Consider the following 21877-nt stretch of genomic DNA (forward strand, 5'->3'; position numbering starts at 1 on the left):
GGCGTTTAAAGTCCCACTCCAATACATTTTAATCTATTTTAAAAATTGTTGCCAGTGGTCTTTTAACTATAATTATGCTTTTTTTTTTAGCACAAATCAAAAAGCTCATTATAAATTTGTCTCTGAGCTGTGTGAGTGTGTGCGTGTTTGTGTGGGGGGGCTTTTGGCTGTTGACAGACAGCCTGTCCTCATTTCCCATCATTCCTTTGCTTACTTTCTCCCCTCTCGCTTACAGCCCCTCACAACCCCAACCTAGCATTACAGTTACAATAAATATGACGACAAATACTAGAGCATGCATCCGAATGGAGTGGAGTAGGGAGTTAGAGCTAAAGGTTTTTTCAAACTGCATTTCTTTGTGTCTGCTCCTGGTTCACAACAATTAGAACAAAGAAATAATCAAAAATGCAATTTTAATCTTTATTTTCTTCACACATGTGCTCAATAATAAGTAAAATGCCACCAAAAAAAGAGAAAAACATGATTTTCATTGGAGTGAATCTTTAAAGTCTTAAAGCCGCAGTTATGACAAAAAAATGGGAAACCTTTGTTCTCTGTTGTTGCTCTCTTGTGAAAGGAGGTGGGTGTTACAGAGCTCCACTGTTCTGACCTTAAACTTAATTAACAGCTTAGAGACAATGAGGCAGACATTCCTATTCTACATCAGAGTCTGATTTTATAAATGCGACACAGAATCCAGATGCTTTTACAGACACACTACAAAGTATTGAGGAAAGCCCTCCAGGAAAAGAAAAGAAGCTGTCATAGCTGCGTGGCAACAGACCGATTTCACATTCAGATCAGTAAATTTGAACGATGTGTTTCATACAGCACCAGCTTAGGGTATAAAGGATGGTTTTTCTCTCTTCCTTCTACCAGGAGGTGTGGTTTTATGTCCAAACAGAGCAAACACTGTGTCTGACATCGACACCTGATCACACAGCAGCTCATCTAAATATAGTTAAGAGGAGGAGAGACAGTTGCAGCACATTAAACCAGCTGCTGGATTTATTATTTTTCAGACACATATGACCTATAAGCAGAGGAAAACACCTCTAACTCAGTGTTTTTCAACCTTTTTTGAGCCACGGCACACTTTAACCTTGACAAATACCGAGGCACACCAGCATCCAAAAAAAAAAAAAAAGGAGAAACTCACTCTGGATTGATGTACAGCCCCTCCACAATCTCACATGCATTTTTGTGATAATTGTGGAAGAAAAAGCTGGAAGTTGCAGCTGTTTTTTCTAAAAGATGTAATAAAAGTTAAGTTAAGAGATTTTAAAACTGGTTTATGTGTGTTCGTTGTTGTTTCAAGATGTTTAAGAGGAGAGACTCATTGTGCGCTGAGACGCTGTCACTTTAACCCAATGCATCATGGGAGATGTAGTGCAAACAGCTGCCGAACGCAGACAGACTAGCGTCTCTGAGCTTCATTGTTTTGTTCAATTTTTCCACGGTCTGATACTGGATCCCGCTGAAAGCTACACGGCTAAAGACGAGCTTTAGCCGTGTAGCTAAAGCTCGTCTTTAGATACACGGCTAAAGACGAGCTTTAGCCGTGTAGCTAAAGCTCGTTAGAACTGAGCAACTTTATGAGCAGAATCGGAACAAGGAAGTGAAGACTTTAACCACTTCTGATTGGACAGACTGATGACATGTGATTAAGCCTCCAAGAATAATTGGTGGAGACAGTTAAAGGGGCGGAACTTTTCCGTAAACAGCTTTATCTGCAGCTAAACTGCTGTACCCTAATTCTTATCAAAATGTCTTTAATAGAATCAAATAAACGCAAAGAAAAAAGTATTTTATGATCTTTCATATTCCTAACTACTCAGTGTTTTATCAGGGCCTGTTTGGATGAAGAAAGAGCTGATATCCTGGAGATGGAAAATGTTTTTAGATCAGTTATTGAGGACAATTTCCCACGGCACACCTGACCATCTCCACGCTGGTTGAAAAACACTGCTCTAACTCATAAGTAAAAACATAAAAGCTCTAAAGGAAATTAAAAAAGGCAGATTTTGAATTATATCAAGTACCAATAAATATCAGACTACATTAAAATATAAAAGGTTACCTGTCAGCTCCCTGACATGAATGTGACAGGATGAACATGCAATGGCTACAATTTCGGAGCTTAAAGGTTGATTCACTCCTCAGGACGCATATTGATCTCATCTGCAGCAACAAGCTATGTCCACCCAGCCAGCAGAAATCCATAAGGTGGCTGATCAGCATTAACTTCATTAAAAACTAGTTAGAAGAGCCAACCGCAGCCACCCAGGGCCACACAGACACACACAGATACACACAGACACAAACACAAGGGCACACACAGGGAGTGTGCGATTACAGTCCCAGCAGTGGAGATCTAGATTTGGGTCCACCATCGATCTGAAAATCAAACAACCTTATATCACACTGGTACACAACTTGACAGGCTGGTTCAAAGGACCAACACACACATACGCACACACAAAGAGACAATCTTTGCCCAGCAACAAGCCATGCTGAGAATGCTCCTTTAATCAAGTTTATACAGCACTAAGTGGCGCCTCTCAGTATACAGTGACTGAGCTTGATGGTGAGGCAGGAGTGTGTCACTTCCTCCTCCAATTAGCTGAAAAGCAGCCAATCAAGCCGCTGATTGTCAGCAGGAAACAACAAGCTGGTGACAGCAGGGGGCGTCTTAATCGCTTCTTTGGGGACTTTTTCATGTCAAGACCTGATATAAATTCAACAGAAGCTACGTCATTTTAATTCATAACAAATGATAGATTTAAAAAACGCAGACAACAGTTGAGTCTTCTTTAAAGATTTTATAAGCTAGAGTGTCAACCAAATTCTGATGTCATAAAAACAGCTGTAATTGATACAGCATTACTGATTAAAGCTAAATATGATATCTGTCATTAAAACCTATTTTAAAAAAACATACAGTGATTAAATGGTAACAAAATTTTTTCATGACCTCACAGAAGGGAAAAAATGTGGTGGAGCAGAATAAAAAATATAGATGACATTCTTATTTTGAATTTTTACTAGCCTAAATCCTTAGGATTATTTTAATATTTTACATACATAAATTGTTGAACAAAGATAGAATACAAACGATCAAAGATCAGATCCAACCATTGGATCCATATGATCCAATGGTCACTTTTTTGATGAAATACCTTTTAATGATATAATTACACATTTTAAGAAATTTTTTATTACTCTAAGCACGACTAATCAAAATTCCCTCCATCAAAACCCTCAAATCCCAAAGCTTTCCTACCTGATCTCCAGCTGTGGAGGTGGAGCCCTGAGGTGTGTTTAGGTGATAAAGTTCACCTTTTGCAAACGTCTCAGCGCCAGGCCTCATGTGGACGCCTTGGTTCCTTATTCATTAAAGGTCTGTCTGCGCCTCTACTGTCTATTTCCACAAGAAACTAACAAAAAGAAGCCTCTTTGCTGATGTTGGTTTATGCCTGAGCTCCTCATCATTCTAGAGTCACAGAGATGTCGGGATGACATTCTGTGATATTCAACAGACACAGAAACAATCACTTGTCCACTGACGCAACTTGTATTTTCATCACTGCAGAGTCCATCGACCGGCTTCCAGATCCACAATTATTCCAGCCCAGTGCTCTGCTGGCTGCACTTTTGTTTTAGCGTCAAATAAAAGAATATAACATAAAGTGTCCCGCTAAACACGCAAAAAGAAGACATTGACTGAGCTTTTGGATTCAGTGGAATTTCTGATGGGACAGGTTTGTAGTAGGAATGGAGAGAAATGACTCTTGGGATTTAGAGCAGAGGCGCAGTGCGGTTCAGCTGATTGACACGCCAACTTTGGATTTGGAAATGATTTGGGAGCAAGTCCAGGAAACAGCAATTGTCACGTCAATATTTCCTGTCAGTCCTCATCCTGGATCAAAAATGCAAACTGAGAGGCGGATGATGGGCAAAATAAAACCTAGTAATAAAGAAAAATGTGGGACTGTTGATGTCTCTATAGGTGTTTGGATCAAGGATCTGCTCAGAGATAAAACTGGAAAGATGCACAAGATCAGTCATATAGCTGCTAGACGCAGTGATTGAATATAAAACTCTGAGCAAACAGTGGAAACGAACATCAGGAAATTTGACTTCAAAGGTTAGAGACCAGAAGTAAGTAGATGTCCAAACACAAGCTAAAAGGGACCATTCACAAATGCAGCCTTTTTATTTCCAGCTCAATAAATAGTTAACTATACGTGATAGCAAATGAGCCACGTTCGACCACAAACGCTGACTGGGATATGAGCTGAAAGCTATGGAGCCAGTTGTGTGGAGCCGAACAACTGGTGGCAGACGGGTTCAAGAGAGTTCAAATCAGAATATGAAATTTACCACCTTTGTACTTAAGGTTTAATACAGTTATTCATAATTCTGTTTTAGCAAGACTTAAGAGGATGTCAAAGTAAATACTGGCACAGCCTGACCTCTTCATTACGTCCCACTGGTAAGAGGAGATTGATTTTTTTTTTATGTCAAATATTTGATGAGCTCTTCAGTTTGCAGAACAGTGACATGCTAGCATTAAATGTGTAAATGGGTCAGTTGAAGCTGGACTGAGAAGCAGGTAGAATCCATCAGGGCTGCTTCAGCAAGTGTTTGGAACTGATAAAACTGCAGAGGCATGAGGAAGATTGCTGATTCTGTCAGCTGATACTGCCGAGCACGACTTGGTTAGAAGCATCTGTCAAAACTAATGTGACTCCCTTTTTTTCCATTTTACTGCAGCAACCTGACAGCCATACTTCTGACTTCATGCATAGTGAAATCTTCGCCGTGTCGCTCTGTGTTGACAAGAGTGGAGGCCCACAGGGCTGACCAAACATCTGCAACTCCACCAAAGGTCAATTTCCATTTCTGAGCAGCAGATAACCACTCTGGTCATAATGGCAAAAAGATGCTCTGCTATGCCATCACGTATTGAAAAACATAAATTAGCTCAAAGAAAACAAGTTAACTCATTTGTTAACTCATATTTTGGTAAATCACTAAAGGAAAACTAGCAGATTCAGCTTTGATTCAAAACACGTCCAATATATCAAATTATTTGACTCATTTTTATTCAAAAACAAAATTTGGTCCTAACAACAGCTTTACCTGTTTTAACAAACAGAAAAGCTGTTTGTTGCCGGAAAAACAAGAAAAACTGCTAAAAAGAAAAATGATTCATAGACTTTATGGTTTATTATTGAATTCTCTCAGTGAAGATCATTTTAATTTCAGTCAGTCAACGCCTAAACCTACTTATGCACTAATCATTACGATGAGACATAAAAACTATGACAGAAAACAAATGCTTTTGAATGATCTGTCCAAGCATCTGAATCACTGTTAAAACCATTCTTTTTTATTTTCATGCGTGAAAGTATTTTAAAGATTTTTGTAATTCTGTAGTGGATTTTTGACTTTTGCAGAGTAACAACATGCTGCTGGAACTGATTGAACTACAGTAACTGTTTTCTTTTCTTTCATCCGGTATGATGATAGCATGGTTTTCTAAGCATTTTAGGGGCTTGGAGGGACGTGACACCCTAAACTCTCAGCACACCCAGACTTGCCCCCACTGTATGTTCTACCTGCACTGCATAGTGAGGCTGGCTAAACCCAGCCCTGGTTGGATTTGAATAATTCACTGGCACCCACAGAGTCAACACGAAACCAACAGACTGGACCTTCCCATCTTAACTATTAGAATACTATAGACAGATCTTTTAACACAAACTGAAATGTTCTGTTGACAGAAAAAATTGCAGACCACAAATTAGCATCATGCAAACTAAGGATCTTAGATCCCCCCACAAAGTAAAATCTGTCTGGATTCACCAGAAGAAGATGATGAAACAACACAGCTCTGGTTTAAAGCCTCATGCCAACTCTAACATACTATAAATGATTTTTTCTTTTAATTCTTGTTTATAATTCTGAATTTTTACTAAGTAAATCCGCAATCATTGATAGAAAGATGCTTCAACTCAATTTAGTTGTACAAATGCATGAATCACACAGGATCCAACTTCTGATGTCATTATCACAAAGACAGATACAAAAGGAAAGAACACATAGAAAAGCCTACTTGCTCTTTTTTTTTTAGTACATAAATAAATCATTACTAAGTCTATCCTGTGCTTTTTTGCTCTACAAATGAGATGTTACCTCAAGGACATTACCGGTTTATGGTCAAATTCATCATTTAAATAAGTATGATGAAGTGAAAACATTCACATGAATTACTGCAATTTTTGCTTGTTATTACCAAATAAGACATTTGGAAAGGTCCCCTGTTGAGATTTGTGACTTTTGTTAAGATCATTTTCTCGCAAAGTTTGTCCGGTGACTTAAACAACACATGTGCAGGATAACAGAGTTCTGCAGTAGTAAGTGAACGGCAAAGCCACTAATGAAACGATTCCATGTAAAACTCAATCACACACAGAAGGAATCGAACTCCCGGCTTTATGAGGTAAAGTGAACACTAGACCTTATAAACAGAGTTAGGGCTTGATGCTGCTGTGAGCACAGCCTCTCCCCGCCACAGCTCGACTGCATCATTACGCGCGGTTGATCCAGCAAACCAATAAATACATGGAGTTGGCATTCATTAGCATTTTGTCTTTGAAGTTTCTTTAATAGTGCGTTGACATTATAAAGCCACTTTGATCGCTTTCCACTGATGCCATCATTACTCTCTAGAAGGTCAACTGCAGAATTAGTATTTCCTTCTGTGACTCTTAAAGACGCAGACAGTTTCATGTACACACATCTGGTCAGAACGAACAGTCACCATTCCAGCAGCATGAGGAAATTATATCCAGTCTCCTACCATGTGTTTCCAATATTGTGTCAAAACTAGTCATTGCCTAACAGTAATTCAGCATAAACCATTACAAATTTCTATCCTTTCAATTCTTCTTGTGACCACATTGACTAAAAAGAACAGATTAAATAGAACAAAAAAGGAAAAAGGAACCACCTGCAGAGCATCCAAAAAAAAAGGATGCTCTTTTTATCCTCATCTCAAGTAAATATAACATTATTTGTCGAGATTAGGACTTAAACACACCTTAAGGTAATGTAGCTGTGACTAAACCAATTTATAAGAGCATGAAGCAACACACACTAATGGATATTACTAAAGAAAGTGGGTTCTAAAGAAACTGATTCATTTATTCAGAACAACCACACATCTGACTCACTTTCGGTAACAAGGCTGCTCTCATCCAAACAGCTGTTATTCAGTAAATATGAGGCCCTCTGTCTCAGAGCGAAGCTTTTTCAGACACTCCAAATGTTCGGGGCATGCCTACTAATTTGATGGATAACGCCACCTTGAATCGCAGGGAAGCAAAAATTAAGTTTAGCTTGTTTAATGGGGTTGTGTCATGTCACAAGGGTGGAGAAAAATTTTGAAAAGTTAGAAAAATCTTTGTAATTCAGAAAAAAGTGAATAAAATAGAGATAATTCATTTCTTTTCTAATTATAATCTAAAGAACACTAAGCTAAATACAGGAAAGAGCTTAGACGACCCTAGGATCTACAAATGAGCAGCCAGTGATGGTCTTTACGAAAAATAGGCTTTAAGTTTGTTGTAAAATTATTATGAATCGTAAATGCTCTACTGGCCTTCAAAGTAAAACAGGGGTGGGATTATATAAGTCTGCATATTCAAGCATTAAATTAAAATCTACTTGACTTTAGTTAATTACCATATTTAAAGAATCTAATGGGACCTAGGTGTGTGTTGTATGCATCATTCCAAAAATCATTCACAAAGTATAATTGTGAGTAATTACAGTTATATTATTCTTACATTTATTATTATTATTAATTTTTGTTCAACAATGCAATTCATTAAATATACCTAATCTAAGACACTCTAAAATACACTTTTCTGGAGATGTTCATGGTCTACCTGAAAGAAATGTTTGTAAAAGTTGTTGCTAATTATCACAAAAATATATTTTTTCAATGGTATTTGCAACATATTGGTTATTTTAACTGTTGTGGGTTTTAGTAGAATTTTAATTATAAATTGTGCAACATCAGCATCTGGATTAAAGCAACAGCTGTCCTACCGCCTGCGTTTCTGAACAATGTCAATTGGCCGGTTGACAGCACACGGTGACCCGCAAATATTCCCACTCCGGACTTTGAAGCAGCGATCCTGGAGCGAGGGGGCCAGATACACACAGTTATCCGGTAAACTCATGTCTGCGCTGAAGTGGATCTCCCCTCTGCTTTGGTTTTCGTTAATTGTACTCCTGTAGCACCAAGGGATCCTCTGCTTCTCGACTCCTCCACGTTCTGTTCTCTCCCCTCACACTGCCGCATGTTTCCATTGCCTCGCAGACAGATGGAGGAAAGCCCTCTGCTGTGTGCTTTAGTGGCATGACTCCAGTCCACAGTGAGGAAAAGGGGGAAGAAAGCCAAAAAAGCTGTGGGCTTTAAAGAATAATTTCCCTGCCAAACATGCGGCAGTTTCATGTGGCGAAACAGAAAGCTAAATGTAAGCAAAAAGGGGTGGCTTTTAAATCCTCGCAGGAGTTCAGAGCTGAACTCTCCCTCTTCTTTGAAGACATACTCCTCCCTCCCCTTCTCACCCTTTCCTCCCTCCCTCCGTCGCTGAGTCTTCCCATTCCAGGCTTTGAAACATATGTGGCCTGCATGTGGATTAGAGGAAAAGAGGTGAGGGGGGTCTTTGTTTTTCTTTTTCTTTGTTGGATAAATGTTGGTATAAATATGTTTGTATGTGCATAAAAACCCAGTTGTTTTAGTGCAGTAAATGCCTGGTGACTTATGTATGTTCTGCTCGCATGCAGACTACTTCAAACTATTTGCATGCTCAACAAACTTCAAAGTTGAATCAAAGTTCAGAGCTGCCAAGTCTATTTTCCTCTATCTAAATATAAACCTCCAGCATGGGCGACAAATTATCAGCCCATGCTTTCAGAGCTGCATCATGCTTTGAAAACTTTTCTGCAAGGTGCATGTTACAAAACAAATGTATCATTGCTGCAACATTTCTTTGATTGGACGTTATTTTTGTTTGAAGTCATGATTTGTTGTACGAACACGACAAACCCAAGTATTTTATTATATTCATGCTATCGTCACAATATATAATTATAACACACATGTTGGAGCTAGATCATTTTATAAGGCCGGGGGGCAAACGACTACAAACGGCCCTGCTATCCCATCATCCTTTTTTTTACACTCTCTCCCCCGCTGGCTTACTGCCCCTCACACCGCCCACCTAACATTACCGGCACAGAAGAATGGCTACCAATATCCAGCCGCACAGTTTTGATCCAGATGCCAGCTCAGACGAGAAAAATGAAGACGTACATGGATCTAGTTGTCTGCAAGTGGATGCATTTGAATGGAGTGGCACAGAGAGCTTGTGGCCCGCCAACGGCATTTTTGTCTGCTCCTGATTCACAGAATAAAAAAAATAGTCAGAATTGCAGTTTTAATTCAACTTTTCTTTATAAATGTTCTCTATCATAAAAAAAAGAAAATGCTACGAGAAACTGTTTAAAACACCAAAACGCAGTTTTCATCAAAGTCGGTCTTAAAAGAAACATGCATTGATGATTAACTAATCTTTGTCAATAATGATAATTGTATTGATTTAAAAAATGATGGGCAAGTGAGGGGGCAAAGATTTTTGCTGGTAGGGGCAGCTGCCCCCTGATCCCCTGTAGCTCCGCCCCTGACACTCACTGTGAAGCTCTAGCGTCCAGATCAAGTCTGAACTTTAGTTTGCTCTAATTCCAGCAGAGGAAGGCCACAAGAACAGATGGACTTATTGGACCTGATCGCGTCAAACAACGGCAGGCTTATCACTGTCAACATCGCAGGCAAATATTTATCTTTCAAAACACTGGGCAGGAGGTTGAGTTGGACATGTTAAAAGGCACAGTGGAGAAAATGTTGGTAAAAGATCTGTCAGAATGTAGTGGAAGTAAATGCTCTCTAGAGATGCCAGGGCCAAAAATTTCCTCTAAATCTACAGCATTCCAAAACAACATCTTGTGGCCTCTTCTGCTCAGCTGGAAAACCTCAAATCTTCTCCTTCATGTGCTCTACAGAAACAGAGTGACCTGAAAACAGCAGCTCATTTGTGTAATGTGTATGACAGTCTTACATAAGATTTTGATTAAATTACATCAATTTTTTTGCACAGCAATCCCCCTGCTCTTATGCTTTTAATTTACTTTATAATCACATAATTTTAAATTAACTGGGCGAAGCACAAAACTACGTTCACGTGTTCCTTTACTGGAACTAAGAAAGATAAATGAAAGAGCTGGTTTTAAACGGTTGCCTGAGCTGTTCTAATGTCAGGCTTGGAAATGCACTTTCAAGCGACCACTTCCAATGGAAAGTTTGTAAATGCACGTAAATACACGTTTCTTAAAATTTTCGGGTTCACACGTGACTATGCAAGTTTTTAGGCTAGTTTTCGGGCTCTATGTATAAAGCATGCAACCACTGAAGATTGGATCTAAATGAATTGAGTTGAACTTTGACCAATCAAAGACTTAGATTTGGCAGAGACATATAGGTAACATACTTTTTTCAAAACACGGAAATTGCTATGGTTTGTGAATTGATCAGAAAAAGAAAAATTAATAATTGCGGTTTGTCCCTGGCCAGAATTCTATGACACCAAATCTAATATACAATATATAGGAATACAGCTGTGACGAACTGGCAAAAAGCTTACATTCTATTCCACTTATAAACAAAAAAATGATTCACTTAGTGGTTTTTATCTTATTGAAACCAGTAAACACTTGATTGTTTGCAGTGAAAGTAGCTTAAAAAACAACAACACTGGACTGCAAAATGTGGGGTAAACAGGGAATGGGAGCAAAGATGCAACAAAAAGCTCAAACATGGCATTAGAACAGGGGTCTACAACCTTTAACACTACAAGAGCTGCTTAGCGATGACCCCAAAATCCCACTTCACTTAAAAATAATAAATATTACAATTGATGTCTTTGAGGCCATTCATTTATAAAATGTAGCTTTAAAACATTTACAACAAATGGATTATAACAGGGTTGTATCTTTCTCTATATAGAACTCTTTCATTTTTTTCACTTTTGAAAGCAGCATATACAAGTTCCTTTCAAAACAAAATACATTGTGTGTCAAATCTTCCTACTGCAGCAGATTTACTTGAATTAAAAGGAAAGAAAAAAATGCAAACATAGGGTTTTCTCATCATTATGATTCCTTTTCTCCTTATGCTATCAAATATAAACATGACAGCATTGGCGAAGAATCCTTTTTTTTTTCGTCTGTACATGTAGATGCAAATCTTTGCCTCTGAGCAGCAACTATAGACACAGTTATGCAGCAGAAGATAAGAATATGTGCTTTAAGGTTATTTGAAAATTGAACCAACACAAAAACTGATAAGCTAAAACAAATTAACCAAAGCTGCAGACCCATCATTTTTCAAATGATCTATCTTCTAAGCCACAATGGAGGGATCAAAGCATGTGGCTGCGGAGCCACATGCTGCAGACCCCTTGCTTGGAAGAACATGTGTTACAAAAGATGTTATAATTAAAGCATACCATATTTCTAAACTGACAAGAATGCACCTCAGGAAACATGTCTGTGAGGAATGTAATCTTTTTTTTCCAGTCACAAATTTTCCTGTGTTGCTTCATTGCCTTAGGTTTATTTGAAAGCACGATGAATATGATTTTCTTTACTTGGCCAAAAGAAAAAAAAAAAGTAAAAAGTGACATAATTTGAATATTTTCACAGCAGATCCTCAAAGAAGGCTTTACTACTCTGCAAAAAAAACTAAACTCTTCTCAATGTAAGTCAAAATAGTTTCCTAGTTGGCTAAATGGAAAGTTTCTTGCACGGATGTTTGAGTTCTCCTTCCACTAACACTTTCCACTGTCCATGTGCAACATGTTTGCTGGATCTCAAAGCAGATGCTCGTTTAAAGATCTGCTGACAATGAGGCGTTTGTGAGGCTGCGATGTAATCAAATCCACCAGCAAAATGACTTCTGCAGCCCAGCTGGCTTCTGGCTCCTATGACAGCATTACTTCTGCTGATGAGAATAAGCTGTGAGGGAGGAGTGTCATAAATGTGAGTGCATGTGTGTGTGTGTAAGGAGGGGGGGGGACACTGTGTGTGAGTCGTGTCGACTAACACGACCTTTCAAAGTAAAGTGTCACACAACAGCCGGGTTGCTATCAGGTCTTTTTCATTTTCAGTCCCAATTTTTCCAATAAATGTTTCAGGATTAATGTGTTTTTCTATAAACAGATTTTGCTGCAAACATAAGCTTGATCTTATTCATTCAGTCAACATGACTGACTGTACAGCAGATGTCACTCTTTGCTTGAAAATGACATCCACACTGAGGCAAACACACTCAGAAAAAAACAAACAAAAAAAAAAATTAGAGGATAAAAAAATCTAATGTGTGATATTAGAAATAAACACAGTACCTTAGAAGATCAATGCCAGTAAATGACTAGTTTATTTAAAAAGAGGCAAATTAGTTGAAATGTCATGTCTTTAAAAAACCTAAATCCTTTCATGGTTTTGTTTTTCCTTTTCCAACAAAAAAACCTAAAAAAAAAATAAAGAAAATCTTTCATGGCCTCACACAACCTCAGAGTTAGTTGTACTTTCCAGAGCTCATAAAAAAGCCAAAACCTTATTTGGCAATGTGCCTCAGTTACCTACGGAAGCTCTCCCTCCGCTCGCTGGAACAATCAATATGGATTTTGGACGGGTGGGGCTTGCAGGTTGTGAGGTTTGTGTGCGTATAAACAAGCAGCACGTGTCACATGCACGTGCTCCATGCAGCCAGGCTGGCGGGGGCTATTCCCAGTTCGGGTGTTTTATTTTGGGGGTCTGTTGTGTTATTGTAACCTAACATCCCAACCTCTACCCTTTGCCTTGTATAGATGAACTGGGCAGTAAGAAAAACTGCTGAGGGAGAACTAGACTATGAGCTGGATATTTTACTTTATTTCTACAATAGGATGTAGAAATAGCAAATATGTGCTTGTTTTTTTAATTTTATACATGTTCAAGGAGGTCTCAGCTGTCTTTTCTTTGCACTACTTTTAATTGAAACAGCCGACTGTGTCGTGTGCTTGTGAAACTGCAGCAACAGGGCTCTACACACAGAGTACATGGGTCTCTTTTAGTGCGAAGGTGTTACATTTGCTCATGCCAGGGTTAACATGTAACATTAGATGTTGAGTCAACTTTTGACTAAGCAGAACTGTGAAGACGGGTTCACTATATGGTTTCACTTTTGCCTTCGAGGACAAGAACAGGCAAAAACATGTAAATTACACAAAAATGTTCGACATATATCAATAAACGTATATGTGTTTGCAGCTCTATGTGAATGCACGGGCAAACAGAAGGTGAAGAGATTATAATCAGTAAGAGTCAGTTCCGCGTTTTGATTTTAGCCAAACACCCCATCTTCTGCTTAAAAATTGAGCTATTCAAAAACATATGGGATTGTGTTCATGTAAAAGAGTTTTGTCACACATCTACTTTTCAGAGCTTCATTAATCTGCAATTATGTAAAGGTTTTGTGCCTCAAAAATGCTTTTAGACACTTTCTTAAAAACAGGAAGTGACTGAATGTCACAAAGTTGCTTCCTGTGAAAAGCTGTTGAGTAAAGCACAAATTGGTTAAAAAAAAAAAATGACTAAGCTCAGAACTGGTCTCAAAGGGGAGGAAACTTGTCCCATGTGAACCAGCGCTGCCTTTTACACTAATCACAGGCACTCACTATGATTACATATCTCCCAGAATGATGAAATACTCATGTCAGCTCCTCTTATCCAGTGTGGCCCAACAAGATAATCCTGCTTAATACTTTTTATTCAAGCGTAAAACATCGGGCTAATAAAAATAAATATCCAAGCGTAAGCCCAACATATTTTACAAAAAAGGTATGTTAGTCAAAACTATTAAATATGAAATATCCAACCTTTTTGACTAATTAAGAATCTGTGAAATTATTATTAGACAATTTAAATCATGAGACAATGCTGCAATTACACAAAGTGAGCTTTTACTGTGCAGGCGGGAGAAAAATTAGAAACAATTACCGATATATTTCCTACTGCTGTGTTGCTTTTAAAAAGCAAATCATCGTTCATTCATAAAAGGTTTATTTTGGGGTGAACTGGATCTCCCATGCTGTTTATTTTTTTACTTTTTCACTAAATGGGGTTTATTTCTATCATGTTTGATATATCGAAAACTAACAAATAAAGGTTAATCATTTAAAATACCGGTATATAAAACTCATTTTTTTCCCCCAATAACAAAGATCTTTTTTCTTATGCTGCATTCTGTTAGCATCATATCGAAGCTATCAGGGCTTCTGGAGTCCAGTGTGCAATGGTGGTCTTCATTCACTCACAAGAAAAAGCGGGAAAATTTAGCAAAGTTTTGCAACATACCCCAAACAGGAGTGCCTCCGGCCATGTCCAAAACCAGTTGCTGGTCCTTTCCTCATCAGTCGAATGTCTTTGTGCATTTTTTTTTTTTTTTTGCGTTTTTCACTCACGCAAGACACGTTGAGAAGAAAACTAGCTCGACATATAATTTGAGCATCTTACAAAATTCCAATAACTTCATGGCACAGTTATTTTTAAGGCATGACAACCTGATGGCTCTAACAGGATACTGCGTCTCAGATAAGTTAAAACAAAATGAAAAATCCAGGCCTGAGGCAAAAATCCAAGCTGATAGAATCAAAAAGAAAGTAGATTTGATCGATCTTTAGTGCCTGCATGTGAAGTAAAACCACATTGTGGGAAGGATTCTCATGCAAGCCCCAACAGGACTTGTCAGAGATGAGTCTGTGGTCTCCAGAAAAACACATGCATCTACAACTAAAGAATAAGCAATAAAAAAAGATGATTTTGTTGTAAATATAAAAATATGTCCCAAAAACAGAACGACTGCAGTTTGCTGAGGATCTCCAGTAAATGCATTCCAAACTGCTGAGGAGGAAAGTCAAACTTGAGAAGGCAAACTGTCTTGTAGAGCTGTTTGTTAGTGCGCCTCACTGTCAGTCCCTCACTCACGGTTCTTTGCAGAAAAGGGGAAGAGTTGAGCTGCTGCTGAAAGCAGTGGCACGGCAGAGTGGCGTCAGTGAAGACTGACCTCTTCCTCTGGCAGCATGCATGCCTGCAGAGTCCCCGGAGGTCGACGTGAGAGCAGAGGACAACAAACCATGCGCTTGGAAGCTGTCAGGGAGTCTGACTTGTAGAGAATATCCGATTGCAAAACAAGTGTACTCGCCGTTGAAGCTGTCTGTTTTTTTTTTCAAGTCTGACCTTTAGATTACCTAAGAAAACTCCAAATCATTGGAGGGCTGACATATTATAAACCTCAAAATAGTAAAAAAATAAATTAAGTGTGGACAGCTACATGGAATCCTCTTCCCCAACTTCTAAAAGAGATATATGACTCCACTGTTTGGCTTGAGGGTGTTTTTGAGCCTGGCAGAGCTTGCTTGAGCCAGTCACCATGGATATGTGAGATCAATGAGGCGCCTCACCTGATACCCTCCTTCTGCCTGCTTGCAGCTGCAGGATAGCTGCTGGTAGTCAGGGGGACAATTAGGGAAAGGGGCAGAGTAGCGCATACAGTCTGGCAACTAATTAAACCTTTAATTTGTGATTCACAAACATAAATACCATGAATTGGTTTTATGATGTTTTTATTGTGCTTTCAACAGCTTGGTAGAACATAAATTTTAAAAATCAACAAAAAAAATTGTGGATTACCAAAATCTTGTGCAAAACTGTGCTCACTAGAAACTTTAAAAACTAATCAAAACATCGTCAAGCTAACTAAAATGTATTTAAGTGGGCAAATTTCAAAAAATACAAAAACAGGAGGATGTTTGGTGTTTTTTTAAAGCACTGCATTGATTGTTTTAAATAATTTTTCACAAATACTCGATCAACTTCTACAAAAAATATGTATTTTATTCTACACTTTTAAATCTCAAACTGCTCAGCAAAAATCTAGAATTTAAAAGAAAAATCAACAAAGTCCTTTACAAATGTGTATTTTCATGCTTGTGAACAATTTTCCATTTTAAATGATGATAAAACAGGAAGTTTGAAATCTAGAAAGTGTTTTAACAACTCAAAAGGTGTAACGACATCCATCTAATTGACATGCAAACATCCTCCATCTGAAACCTGACACCAATTTAAAGTGTTGATGTTTGGAAGAAAACATCAGTGTACAGACCAGTACAGAGCTGTTAAATTCACTTGGTTGAAGTAACATTCCTGATGTACTGTAACTTTCCATGGTTTCATAGATATGAATATTATGTGGCGTTAAACAAAATGGTTTTCTGGTTTTAGATATTAAACCTTTAGGGGGATAAAACAAGACGGAAAAATACCTGTAATTTGTTAAATAAAGTTTTTATCGGCTTTGAAAAACAGGAAGAGTTGGACATGATTCACATTCTGTTTTCCCTCTGGTTATTAGCTGGAAGTCTGCTCATTTGTCTTTGCGCATTTCAGTGATTAGGTTTTTTTCTGGAATAATAAATATAATAATGCGGAACAACACTTTCTTTCTTTCTTTCTGAAGGTTCATTTTGAAGGCACCTATACACTACCAGATCCATTTCTGTAACCTTATAAGGACCAGCAGGCTTCATTAGTACATTACAGTCCTAATGAGCCATAATGCAGTTACTAGGCTCCTGATTAGGTTTGAGGCAATGAAGTCTTCAATGGAGGTTAGACTGGAGGAAAGTTACTGTATGTGTGAAATATAGATGACTGATAGGATTTGTTCTCCCTTAATTCCACATTTACAATACAAACTATAGGTAGTTAAAAATATAAATAAATAAATAACAGATTCAGAGTTTCATCAAATGTGGGTCAAAGCTTCTCAACAAAAAGAGCAAAAAAAACCCTAATTCCAAGCTGTTGCATGTAACTGAGAAGGAGTGCGTAAGGACTGTTTTCTAGATTATAGTCTGGCATGCTGTCAGATTTGATTCAAACTGCAGAAAAAAATAGTTTGCAACTTTTACCCCAACATTTTTATGAACAGTGAATCAATAAGTTTTGAATTCTAGACCTGAAAACAATAGTGCATGCCTTCTCTGAAGTGTGCCTATACTGGGCTTCTGATATTTGGGGTCAATCAGGACAATAAACGCCTGCATAAATACATGCATGAGAGAGTTTGGAACTTCTCTAAACAACTTAATCTGAAAACACACCATTCTCTGGAAAATTATGTTCTTAATCCGATAACCTTTTGTAATAATTATGCTGTTTGAAGCAAAATGAAGAAAACCGGCGCTGTTTTAGTTTCTGCAGAGGGGCAGTAGTTCATTCGAAATTCACATACAAGAAGACCGCCCCCATTTCCCATCATCCATGCTCTCCCACTAGCTTACAGCCCCTCACTACCCCAACCTGACATTCCCGGTGCAACAATATTTGCCAACATTGGAGCTATGCAGCTGTACAGTTTTGACCAAGATGCCAGCTCGGACAAGAAAAACGAAGACGTTCATGGATCTATTTGTCAACAGATGGATGGATCGGAATGGAGTGGACCGGGGAGCTTGTTGATTGCCGATTTTAGCGCCTACATCACTGCTACACGATTTTTCCAACGGCATTTTTTGTCTGCTCCTGATTAACAACCATTTGCATAAATAAATACTCAATTTTCGTTACATATGTCGTCCAACATGAGAAAAATGCCACAAGCACATGTTAAAAACACAAAAACATTGATTTTCAGTAGAGTGGGTCTTTAAAATTAAGCTGACATTTATTGAGCCTGTTATCTCTGAGTCTACTGTTTATCCACAACAATTTGATTTCTGTTAATGATTGTCTGTCAGTCCTGTTCCATATATAGCCTCCTCCTATAATTTATATTTTTTGCACATTTTCCTGCTCTAAGACATCTGATTTCAACCATTGTGTCATCATTAGGCCTCTGCAGGGCTCCGCGAAGAACCCATGAGCTGAGTCAGGCGTACTAGCTCAGGGAAACACGTAAATCCAGAAGTATCCAAAGCCCCCAGGACCAGGGTTGAGGAACAATGGGCAAACTTAAAATGAACCCAAGACAGCGGTAGAGTTCTGCCAGGATCTATAGAATGGAACTGTTTTGAACAGGAATACCACAAGCTGCCCTTGAATGTAATAATAAATATCTTAGGGATTTTCCTTCCAAAATAAACTTCATTATCCTCTCTTAAAACTTCAAAAGTCACACATAAAATTGGACCAAATATGTAAGTTCAAATACATGCTTAAAATCATACATAACCAGGTACATAACCAGATTCAAGGCAGTTGCACAAAATCTTAAATGGGTTCTATTCAGCTTTACAAATTCCACTGTGACCATGACTCCAGCAACTCCATGCATCTGACCACTGTGTCCCTGCGATTGTAAATATCAGTGGTCCCACCATATCAAATCAGTATTTCTGAGGCACTCCTAAAAACAATAAAATAAAACAAATCTGAAGAAACGGACTACGCGCAGAGCTAAAAAAAAAAAGAGCAGCAATATTTTAGATTATAATTAAAATTGACCGTTTAACCAGATGCAATCACTCTAAACTGTGCAAACTCAGCAAATCTGTAGTCTACTTCCATCAAAACACATATTATGGTAAAATTCATCAAAAAAAAGAAATCTCTTTTTTATCTCTTAAAGAAAACTTTAACAACTTATTGAGATAGAAGCTTTAAATCAGCAGTTCATACGTTGCTATGGATACCTTTCTTGTTATGATTTGACCTGCACTGGGCCTGAAGAACACCTTGGGCCCAAAACAAGGCCCTCTCTTTCACTTCAAGAACAATGAAGTCCTTTGAGACGGCATCACTCCCGACGTCAACGAAATCATGATTTCCCAGAGTTACCTTTCCATTAAACAGAGGAGCTTTTTTGCAACATCTATCCCATGACCCACACTTTGAGAATGTGAAAAAGCAGCTTCTGTTAGCACAAAAACAAGCCCCATTATCTATCAAATTCTCCAACAAATTGTAAATTGTCTTCAATATGTGTTCTCAAGTAAACTCAAGTTCATTTAGGCCACAGTGTCACACAGACTGTCAAAACAGCATCTGAATCCACATTATCGTCTGTTTTTTAAGCTTTGCTACAAAACACTCTAAACTAACAAAACAAGATGCATGTCAGGCATTATTGATGCTACCTGGGGGTGTGTGCCAAAGTGAAGCGGCGCTGCAGAGCAATGCTGCGGTTTATGAGGAGCTTGCGGAACAGCAGCGGAGAGTGACGGGGGGAACTGCGAGGAGAGTCGCAGGGGGACATCCTGGGGGATCCGCAGGGTGAAACAGACGGTGATTGTGGTTTCAGCTTGATGGGCTGTGAGTCGCTGAACGACATGGGTCCTGTCTCCCCAGGGGCACAGTCACGCTGCTGCACTGTTGGACAAAATTTTTGTCTTACGCTGATCTTTTGTACATCTCTCCTCTTGACAGGTAGTCCAACTCGTCCATCTTAGGGTACAGGTACTCCTTATATATCAAAAATCGGTTCAGGAGTTTCTCTTTTAGGACCCACTTTATATTCTCAAAAGTCTAATTTCTGCTGACTCACTTCTCGTTTTCCTCCTTGAAGGTATTCTTCACCTTTCCCGAAAAAGCTATCTGCAAGTCCTGTTGATGGACACGAACATGAGTGCAGGAGTGAGCCCTCCCCTTAGCTGTAAGCTGTGTTTACACAGCTCTAAGCTCTGCCTAAATATGGCCAGGTCTGAATTATAGTGTTGTTAGCTCATGCCAAGGGGGAGCTAGATGTGTCTCACAAGTGAATTGGCAACCAGCAAGTGCACCAGTTTACATCTGTTTTCCTGCACCACTCTAGAGTGCAGAACCCGGTGGTTGCAGCTTTTCTTGTGGAGAAGGATCCCAGAGCTGCAGGAAGAGGCCACAGCATGGACTGTTTTTTCCTATTGGCCACCAAGGCCCCAGCTCTGTCTAAAAACAGAGCATGCTTGAGATAAAAGGTATCAGGAATCTTGGAGATGTCACTTTGGCTTTTACTGCTATCTTAAGTGAATAGTGCTTTCTCGCTGAGGCTGGGTGGTAATGGGAAAAAAAAGCATCTCTGACCCACAGATGTGAAGTTATCCAAACCTCCTCTGCCCACAACATAACCTTGCAAATACAGCCAAAACACACACACCGACATCCTCAACCTGCTGGTAACTAAACACAGCAGAGATACGTAGGAGGCAGTAAAAGTATCATGTTTGAGTCTTCCAAGTAGTGAGCACTTGAACCAAACAATAAAAGCACACAATTCAGACATGCTTGGATCATAAGGTGGTCAGCTGTGCGTTTCAGGACGGCGTGTTCTGATTTTTATCAGCGAAGGGCTTAAGCCCGTAGCAAACAAAAGCAAAAGTGAGTTTAGAATATTATGTCTACAAGTGTAATCTTGGAGCACGTTTTGAAGGATTCAATCGGCACATCAGTATTTTCCCCACTCTTCGTCTCCCATCAGAAAACAGAATGAGAACGTGGAATTAAGATATGAATCTTCAGCATTTAAAAGGTTTAACATTCACACAAACTAATCAGAAATGTCTCTACTTCAGTTCACCTTTGCAGAGTTTTAACTAATGAATTATATCGTCCCTGTGGACATCAACTTACATTTTCTGTCACATCTACATGTCGGTTGCAAATATGACACAAACAGCCAATGCTTTACCTCCAATGAAAAAGAAGAAAGACACAGTAAGAGGGTAAGTAATGCAATTAAAAAAATTAAGACTTATGACTAATGCTCCAGAATAACATTTGTGTGTTTCTTGTAAATTGCAAAATGAATCTGGCAATAACTATTTACTTTCTGTGTGCATCTCCAGGTAAATTTGATTACGGTCGAGAAACAGAGGGGCTCAGGAGTCTGGGATGAGGTCTAACAGTGGGGGTGGGCTGATTTAATTCAGAGGAGGAACGCAGGGGTCACTGGAGTGAGCTCACCAACACAAACACAGCTGTTGCATAGAGTAGTGTCACATTTGGCCAGCAGATGGCTCTCACACACAAAAACAAACCCCTACATTCAATTTGACAGATGAGAAATAAGAAATTCCAACATGTGCCTTAAACCTGTTGGGATGTGACTTTTTAAAAAGTCAGGTTTACATTCATGTGCATTGCTTAGGCTTGTTGGAAAAACCTCCTCCCAGCAGCTTCATGAGTACAACTCTATTCCATAAAACTCAGGGAGGGACTATTTTGAACTTTTAACCTCCAAGTCAATCCACATGATTTACTGACACCTATCTCTGCAACTGAAAGCTCTGGCTTTGTTAGAAAAGTGATTACAAAATATAAAAACCCACAAAACAACTGAGTCCCTCCTTTAAAAAATTACATTTATGAGTCATTTAGGACAAAAGACAAGAAGCTGCATTCCACGTGTTCTAATTAAGTGACTAATTCTGGGACATGTGGAACTACTTATCTGACTGAGTCACAAACTCTTCTGTTTCCAAGCAGATCAACAAACTCATTACCAAGGACTAAATAATCAATTCATTTAAAAAAAAAAAAAGTATGTCAGAGGGCACATTTTACACCCTTTAATTAGTTTCTGTAGTTGTGATTAATTCATCTGTGAGAGTAATTTAACCAACAAGTGAGCACAAAATGGATTTTTTTGGACTCAGTGTGGAATATCAAGCCTCTGCTGACAGATCTGATAGAGAATTTATCTTTTTCTAGAAAAATGCTCACC

The 21877-nt window shown here is 38.7% G+C and overlaps 1 protein-coding gene across 8 annotated transcripts in view; it reads right to left on the reverse strand.

The window, feature by feature from the left end:
* LOC101163965 (3',5'-cyclic-AMP phosphodiesterase 4C) overlaps positions 1 to 21877 on the reverse strand; it is a 97705-nt gene that overhangs the window by 25692 nt on the left and 50136 nt on the right. The window contains exon 1 of one of the 8 annotated variants that reach the window (XM_078945853.1): positions 19317 to 19775. The exons of 4 other annotated variants lie outside the window; for them this stretch is intronic. In XM_078945853.1, coding sequence (XP_078801979.1) covers positions 19317 to 19510 — 194 coding nt within the window. In that variant the 5' untranslated portion in view covers positions 19511 to 19775. Of the gene's footprint in view, positions 1 to 8121; positions 8496 to 14532; positions 14723 to 19316; positions 19776 to 21877 lie in introns of those variants that run through there. 3 more of the 8 variants (XM_078945854.1, XM_023954250.2, XM_023954249.2) reach the window with 3 other exon arrangements.

This window comes from Oryzias latipes, chromosome 4 (genome assembly GCF_053564925.1).
Source record: "Oryzias latipes strain Hd-rR chromosome 4, Olatipes_Hd-rR_3.1".
In the NCBI taxonomy this organism is placed as follows: domain Eukaryota; kingdom Metazoa; phylum Chordata; class Actinopteri; order Beloniformes; family Adrianichthyidae; genus Oryzias; species Oryzias latipes.